The 9,131-nt window shown below is 35.5% G+C and overlaps 1 protein-coding gene across 1 annotated transcript; it reads left to right on the plus strand.

Annotated features, from left to right (window-relative positions):
* The first annotated feature begins 1,235 nt into the window (after positions 1–1,235).
* On the plus strand, positions 1,236–3,973 carry LOC147488502 (protein neprosin-like). The gene is made up of 7 exons (XM_086571331.1): positions 1,236–1,575; positions 1,868–1,954; positions 2,071–2,328; positions 2,448–2,612; positions 2,739–2,792; positions 2,939–3,085; positions 3,223–3,973. The coding sequence occupies exons 1-7, from the start codon at positions 1,387–1,389 to the stop codon at positions 3,598–3,600; spliced, it is 1,278 nt and encodes a 425-aa protein (XP_086427457.1). The 5' UTR covers positions 1,236–1,386; the 3' UTR covers positions 3,601–3,973.
* Positions 3,974–9,131: the final 5,158 nt, after the last annotated feature.

Below are 9,131 nucleotides of genomic sequence, written 5' to 3' on the forward strand. Positions count from 1 at the left end.
GGCATTTTTTTCTATAGTTTATTTCTATATTTTGCAATTCATAAACAGTGCCAGCTCAACCCTTAGGCAAGTTAGGCTTTTTGGAAGGCTTCCTTTTTCCTAATTTATCCATATATTTGTTTATTATTACCTAATTTTATAAAGAAAAAACACCAAAAATAGATATGATAGTCAATTTGTTTATAAATAGGTTTTCTATCCACGCACTAAATTTTGGGGTGAATTAATTTGAAGTGTATAAAATCCAATAGTCCACCGCACTAATGACATCTCGAAGTATTAATATATTAATCCAATGAATCCAATGGCTACTAGCGCATAGTAATTTCAATTTTTGTAGGAGTGTGCTCATTTAATCAAATTGTTTCATTGAAAGAATAAAAACAAATGTGAAAATCCCAGTGAAAGAATTTCCACATTCTATGTCTTTTTTTTTCTCCCTTAATTAAATTGTCTTAATTAAAGAAATTGTCATTACACTTCTCTCATTAAATATTTCTCTCTCACTTGTTCTATTTCATCAATTTCAAGTTTAACTATTTGTCAATTTCACTCTTTGAGTTATAAACGGCTAATCATCAATTCATCATCTAATACGCACAATTTTTGTGAAATTTGATTTTTTTTTTAATTTCAATATAAATCTATTATTTTATTTATTTATAGTTTTGTTGTTTATTTGGTTACGTTCTCATCATTTTCGTTTGATTTGAGTCTTGATACTAGATTTTAGCTCTTAATTTATAATAAAATTGTGAATATATAGTGAATTTTTTTGGTGATTATAGATGGCCTAGGAAATAAATGCCTCGCCTAAGGCCACATCTTGGCTTGAGCCGTAAATTTAGGTTCTTATATATAGAGTGATATATGGGATTTAACAATTTTGAAATAATATGACGTGGTTTGGGGTGGGGAGTGAGTAAGTCGTGGTTTGACACTTTGATGAAGCAAAATTGTGGTTGAGACTTGAGAGTGAAGTTGTTTTAATGACAAGGCACTAAAGGCCGGTCTGGGCCAACCCAGACCATGGGCTGGATATAGAGGCCCGGTTAGAACAAGTATGAACAAAATCGTGGGTAAATCATGGGTGAGCCTATGATGCAAGAGAGTGGGCCCGATGGAAAAAGTAAACGTGGTTTATGGAAACAAAATTGGGACCAGCTGATTGCAACTCTATTTCTGTGTTAGTCAATTTTTACCCTCATAAAGAATGTGGACACCAGTACACCCTCAGCATGTCACTGTCTCTACTCTCTACTCTCAAGTCAATAGTTTTGCTAAAAATTTGTGGAAGCAAGCTCTTCTTAAAAAATCAAACTTTAGAAAGTGAGAGCATAAAAGTGTGCATGAAAGTGTGTAGTCTATCACTTTCTATAGTTCACCATGGCTGCACTACTGCAATTTCGAAGCCAAGTAAAGGGAGTTATGGTGGTGCTGGTGATGTTGCTTTTCTTTCTCACATTGTCTCCATTACCATGTGTTGTTGGAAGATTGAGTAGTAACTCAAAGCAGAATCTTAAGGTTCAGAAACAGTTAAAGCACTTGAATAAGCCTGCCAAGAAGACCATCAAGGTATGTATGTGCATTTTCTCTGTTTCCATAGTTTGAGTGTTCATGCACAGTGATTAAACGAATGAATTCGGTGTTTCTGTGTTAGCCTACCTTGTTTTAGCATATTTAAAAATGGTACTTTGCTATGATTTTTTCCTTCTCATGAAATTGTTATATCATTTGTCTGCCTATGCTTTTCCCTTTATGTAGCCTAATTATTTTGGATTCTAAGTTTTGGTATGGTTTGAGCATTATTTTTTAATACTTGCATTTTTTTTTGTTCTTCGATCTTTTGATGCTGAAATCAAAGCAGAGTCCTGATGGAGATATAATAGACTGCATTCATGTCTCTAATCAACCAGCTTTTGATCACCCTTTGCTTCAAAACCATACAATTCAGGTCTCTCTCTCTCTCTCTCTCTCTCTCTCTCTCTCTCTCTCTCTCTCTCTCTCTCTCTCTCTCTCTCTCTCTCTCTTCAGAACCATACAATTATTGGACTTTGGTGCTGTTTTCAGATGAGACCAACTTACCATCCTGAAGGGCTTTATGATGAAAGCAAAGTATTATCAAGACCCAAAGAAAAATCAAGTTCAATAACTCAGTTGTGGCACTTGAGTGGCAAATGTCCTGAAGGCACTATACCAATTAGAAGGACAAAGAAAAGTGATATTTTAAGAGCAAATTCAGTCCATAAGTATGGTAAAAAGATACATAGAACCATCCCTGAACCAAGATCAGCTGATCTTGATTTCGTAAGTGGAAGTGGTCATCAGGTAATGAACCAAACTTAAGGGAAATGTAACAATATGAAACCTTAAATTTCTTGCTTAAATTATTTGTTTTCTCACTTATTTATGGTGTCCCTTTCTTTTCCATTTTTGGAGTTGTTTAGCATGCAATAGTTTATGTAGAAGGAGATAAGTACTATGGGGCAAAGGCAACTATCAATGTTTGGGATCCCAAAATCCAACAACCAAATGAGTTCAGTTTGTCTCAGATCTGGATCTTAGGGGGTTCTTTTGGTGAAGATCTCAATAGCATTGAAGCTGGTTGGCAGGTACAATATTCCTTCCAAACTCTGATTAGAAAAGAAAAAATGTCCACTCAAATATTTAAAACCCCATGTTTAATTGTTTATTCAGGCTTCCTAGAATTGATTTCTTTGTTTAATCTTAATTAACAGGTCAGCCCAGATCTTTATGGAGATAACAACACCAGGCTATTCACGTACTGGACTGTAGGTCCCTTACTTTTTTATAATTGAAAGTCTCTTTCCAGTTTCCAGTATATAAGCTGTATCTCTAATATCCTTGTAGTCTTCATATAATCATTGCTACACTTTTCTAATGGTTTTGTTTTACACTTACCTTAAAAAATTTACAGAGTGATGCATATCAAGCAACTGGTTGTTACAACCTCCTCTGCTCAGGTTTCATTCAGATAAACAATGAAATAGCAATGGGTGCAAGCATCTTTCCTGTGTCCGGCTATGGTGGTGGTCAATATGACATAAGTGTTCTTGTCTGGAAGGTAGAAACCGAAGTGCTAACCAAAACATAATTCAGTTTTTGTCAGCAAGTGTCTATGATATTATCTTTTCTATTAATGATGTTTTGTTTGCATTTGATTGAGTTATACAACTTGGTCTATTTTGTTTGTGCTTGTAGGACCCAAACGAGGGGAATTGGTGGATGCAATTTGGGAAAGACTATGTGCTAGGCTATTGGCCATCTTTTCTATTTTCCTACTTGGGTGATAGTGCTTCTATGATTGAATGGGGTGGCGAGGTTGTAAACTCAGAACCAGATGGTGAACACACTTCAACTCATATGGGTAGTGGTCATTTCCCTGGGGAAGGTTTTGGTAAAGCAAGTTACTTCAAAAATATTCAGATTGTAGATGGTTCAAACAATTTAAGGGACCCCAAAGGAATTGGAACCTTTACTGAACAACCCAATTGCTATGACGTCCAATATGAAAAAAAAGGTGCTTGGGGTAGTTACTTTTACTATGGTGGTCCTGGCAAAAATCCTGATTGTCCATAGAAAAGATCGATATTCTAGTTCGTTCCATTTTCTCCTATGTAACATTTATTGGCCTACAATGCCTTCTCTCTCCTTTTCCATATGTACACACCAGTATATTGGCTTAGATTTAGTCTATCTTAGAAAGTCTTCTACCTTAGTTATGTTATGAATCTATTCATAACGTAATGTAGAGGTGAACCGATGGTCAAGTTTCATCTGCCAAGGAGAATCAGCCTATGGAGACCTCTCGTCATATGTATTTAGCTATTTACTCCAATCTTTGGAGTACATTATTCAGTTTTTAATGTATTTTTCATTGGACTTAATGGATATTTGAGAACAAGTGTTGTAAATCAATTGATGCAAGGTGAATGCCTTCAACCGTTGCTTCCGTGGCCGGGCGTATGGGTGTAAATGGTGTAATGGGTTTTGTTGTTACATGGATTTGTTTTTTGTTTTATATTTTGTTGTTACGCGGGCCTGCAGTTGGTGAAACTTGAAAATATGTCCGAAGTTGTGCATGTGAGTGGATTAAGTCACCCGCCATCTATTCTAAGCATTCAACAACAGTTGCACCTCACAACTTTTTTGGAGCATTGAGTTGGTCACATGTCGTAATACTATACCTGGACTCTTATGCTGATCATATCCAGTCATACGCATAATCTCTAAAGTGAGTTCAAATGTTTGATGCTTTATTGAGGATGAATTGCACATATTGTGTGTTTGTTTAATGTTAATGTTGCAGGGGTTAGCTAGTAACGGTGCAAACTGCAAAGTAGAGGTTTTGTGATCAGTTCTGTTGTATGTTCATGTTCATTGGACTCAAAATGAAACTAATGTTGACTAACTAGATGAATATCTAGCAAATTTTGCACAGTGGGCGAAAATGCTCATATGTGATTTCAGGAGGCCACGTCAGCACAATTTTTAAGTAGGTACTCAAAGTTAATTAAAAGTCAGGACAGTATTTTAATTATTCACAATCCAGTCCTTACTAAAAATTATATCAGATGTTGGATTTGCTTGAGATTGGTTATATGTTTTCGAGATTTATAAAATTATGAGAAAACAATTACACGCCAACCAAAATTATGATTCGTGGTATATCTACGGAACATTAAAACACAAAAAATGATTCAAAAAAAAAATCCCATCGCCTCAAACTATGAATCCTCAAAAAACGAAAAACCTTTAGCTGAAAAAAAACCTTCCCGTTGCCTCAAACTACTTAATCCTTAAAAACAAAAACCTTCAACCTAAAATAAAATTTTTCTCGCCAAAGATGGGGGTCGATCGTTTAGTGCCAACAAGTAGCTCAAATTTTATAGTAACAACAGATTTGAGAGGATGAGAACCGGATGCGAAGGGGAGTTGATACTTGAGTTTCCACTTAACCCGGATTCTCGGGCGTTGTTGGTTTTATCCAATAAAACTAGCGCCATCCATTTCATTCATCTTAATTGATGATGCTTTTAATTACAAAGAGGAGCAGGATTTAACAGCTACTTTGAAAAGGTTTGTACATAATATTTGCTTTGATAACACCCATCTGCTATATTATCTAACTTAACGCTATAACATGATGAGTTTCAGTCCTTTATTAAGAGGAAAACTGAGGCGACTTTTGGTATATATGTGCAATTTTCGAATACAACATTGTTTTGGGGAAACAAATGTTTTAACTCACTAAGCAATTTTGAATTAACTGAATCTGTATGTCATGGATACATCATTTCTTGAGTTTTGAAATTTTCCCCTTGAAGCCTGCTTATACGTATGTTGGTCGTTACTCTTACCAGATGTTTCCTTGAAGGCATAAACATCTACTTTGAGAACGCGGGGGGTCGCATGCTTGATGCAGTTCTTCTAAACATGAATGTCCATGGTAGGATTGCAGTCTGTGGTTTGATATCTCAATATAACCTCACCGAGCATGAAGGTGTACACAACTTATTCTGCATTGTCACAAAGCAAATCATAATGCAAGGGTTTATTGAACCTAAATACAAGCATATGTATCCAGAGTTCCTCGAGTTGGTTGTACAGTATATCAGAGAGGGAAAATAGTGTACATTGAAGATACTGCGGAAGGTCTAGAGGAGGCTCCGTCTGCTCTGATTGAACTCTTTTCGGACCTTGATGTCGGTAAACAGTGGTTAAGTCAGATTGAGGGTTTGAGGATCTTCATGTTTAGGATCTGTAAGGTTAAAAAGAAAGATTATTGTGATGTTATTGATACAAATAGCAATACATTTGTTTCTTATTTATATGCCCTCTGATGTTTCTCTGTAGTATCAATGTCATGGACCCAAATACCAAAAGTATTTTGCAGCTCCTCCGTTTGAGACAGGTAAAGACAATTGAGATTATTTGCAAGTGTGAAATCTGAGATACACCCCCCTTTAGTGTAGTTACTAGGATTTTGCTGGTTTGTTTCTTATTTATATGCCCTCTGATGTTTCTCTGCAGTATCAATACGATGAACCCAAATACCAAAAGTATTTTGCAGCTCCTCCGTTTGAGACAGGTAAAGACAATTGAGATTCTGATTCCAAATTTCTCTTGATCAGGCATGTGTTAAGCATAAAGAGGTATCTTTTTTGCAGATATTCAATGGCGCCTTCCTTAAAGTTAACAAGGCAACTGTCAATATGCTGCGTAGGGTTGAATCTTATGTGACATTTGGGTAATAACTTTAATCTATTTCCTGACAACTTTTTAAAAAAAAAAGTCGACGTAATGGTCATTCTCAAAGTTCACAGAAAATGATCCTTCAAGTGTTTAGAGCTCCTTTAACTTATTCCCTGAATTACAAATATCCTAATCTGAAAATCATGAGGGAACTGATTTATAAGAGGGCTTATGGAAAGCTGAACAAGCAGCGCATTGGTTTGTTTGACCGATAACTCTATCGTGGAACAGGTATACATTTTAGGTTTTTCCCTTTGCTCGAGTGATTCCTTTCTACACAAAGCCCCAATTGATTGATGAGGCAAATAAAAAAAATATATAAGAAAATGTATCATCAATTTTACTTCAGTAAAGTGGCAGAATGATATGAATCTTTTAACCATTTTGTTAGGTGATATACAACACACGGAAGCGTAATGTGCTTAGGTCTGTAGGTTGACTAGCAAGTTTACTATTTTTAATTAGTTGTTTTTATTTAGTCCTTCACAGGTAAGGTGTTAACTAGAGTCGTCGGATATAGGGGTTACTGGTAACATGTCTTTTCTCCAAGAGTGAAAGTACGGTCTGATCAATAACTATTTAATTTCCTTTCTAAATATTTATTGTCTATTTCCTTTTTAACTTTGGTTATGTTGCAAATTGGCATTTTAAAGTGGATCTTTAGCTCAATGGAAGAGCACTTGAATGTGAAATACATCCCAAGAGATGGTGGTTCAAATCCACCAAGGTCCTGTACTATTGTCCATAATTTGAGTAGTATATTAAGTAAGATTCGTCAGTGGTTTTTAACGGATATTATATAGTTATTATTCCTTTAGATTGTTGAAATGTGAGGTTCGACTGATTTATTTTTTTATATTTTTTTTAAAAAAAATCAGATTTCTCTTTTTCTTTCTTTTTTAAGCTATAAAGGTTCCCTAATGATATATCATTCCATCTCACTGTTTTTATTCCCATTTTTTACATCCCCATGTCGCCAAAATGGACTAAGCCAGTTAAGTAGTTGACTCTAATAATTTTATAAAAATTAAGCCCAAAATACAAGCAAACACAAACGTTTAAAGCATACAATGAAACAATCCCGACATGGCCGGGTGAAATACTAGTTGTTGCTAGTGATAGACTGGACAATTGGGCCTTTAAGTCGTTCTCGTTTGGGACGTAATTTCTCTTTTAGAAAATCTTTACGGTATTGCTAAGAGGTCTTAGAGCAAGTCCAAATCCAATGGAAGGCTACTATAATGGGTTGCTAAAATGTGTCACATATGTTTTTTAGCAGCTCCAGTCAAATTAGGCACCCGAAAATCCAAAACCCAGTCCAATAGGACATTTTAGCAACTGTTAAAATCGGGATACGGACGGCAGAGGGTGTCGTCCATATAGTCCAAACGCTAAAACACTTCTCTTCTCTTCAGGTACAGACGACATAATTTTTGCCGTCCGTCCATTTAATTAAAATGGGAGACAGACGGCAAAAGTTTTTTTCCATTTCCGTCCACCAATAAATTACCAACCAACGAAACTAAAACGTAAACTATATCGTCCGCCTCCTAAACTTATTATGGCCGTTTTGCTTGCGTCTTAACTTTGGTTATGTTTATGGCTCCTTCCAAATTTATGAGCCTTTTAGTAGCCCATTGAAAACACATTTTGGTAGTTGTCTTTAGCAGCCCATATAGCACTCTATTGGACTTGCTCTTAGGAGGTGTCTAGTCCACTTGTGCATTGGTTACATTTTCTAAGTGATCTTGTACCACTTTTTGTGACCAATTGAATAAAATTTACTTAAAAAAAAAAAACAACTACAACGAATTAATCATAGAAGCCCTCAGTGTCACACCAATATTAATTTGGACATAACATGTACTTTAAATAATTAAATACTTCGTTTCAATGATTTATTGCAAGGTGATAGTAATTACAAGACATAAATGTTTTTTTTTACCCGTTTTTTCCCACTGTAGCATGTGCTCGCTGGAGTGGTACGCATGCCGTTGAAAAAGTAAAAATAAAATAAAAAATAAAGTCAAGCGTCAATGAAGCTGTGTGCCAGTTGAAGTAGCGCACAGTATCTACAAATTTTGTGGCCAAATTTGCGAGCAACAATTATTGCTACAAGTTTGACACCACTTAGAGTTGATTTTTCTGGTTAATTTGCTACCAAAAGCAATTGTTTTCCATCATCTAGTGATCTAAATATGATTTTACAAGATAAAGTAGTTGAAGGTGATCCTCATGACTAGGGTGGTTAATAGGTTTCTATAATCCGATAACTGACCTGAATCAAACTGATAAAAAATGGTTTGGGTTTTGAAAATTTAGTTTGCCCTCCACTGAACCGAAAAGATATTGGTTTGGTTTCGGATTTACCCTCTATCGAACCGATTAAATGATATTTTAGTAATATTTTATGATAACTTTTGTATAAGTTGTATCAATTATGTGTCTTGGTTTCGGTATGTAATATATATTATCGGTTCGATTCGATTTCGGATGAAATATAATATTATCGGTTCGGTTCGATTCGATTTTCGGGTACCCAAACTGATCCATTGAAAACCCTACTCATAATCTTATCCTTCTCCATTTGTGTTTATTTGAATCCATTACTTGTCATCCATATACAACTGCAAAAGTCTGTACTGGGCACTCCAACTGACTGCCCAACTTAAGTGCCTAGGTGGTAGAATATTATTTGCTAGCAAGGGAGCCCACCTCCATCAGATTGCAATTTCCAACCAAAACAACTAAGCATATTTAAGCATATTCTACTTAGAGCTCGGCTCGAGCTCGTTCATTTAATAAATAAGTCAAACTTGAGTTTATATTATAGCTAGAGTAACAAACGAGTTTGT

The sequence above is a fragment of the Coptis chinensis genome, chromosome 7 (assembly GCF_015680905.1).
Source record: "Coptis chinensis isolate HL-2020 chromosome 7, ASM1568090v1, whole genome shotgun sequence".
NCBI lineage: Eukaryota > Viridiplantae > Streptophyta > Magnoliopsida > Ranunculales > Ranunculaceae > Coptis > Coptis chinensis.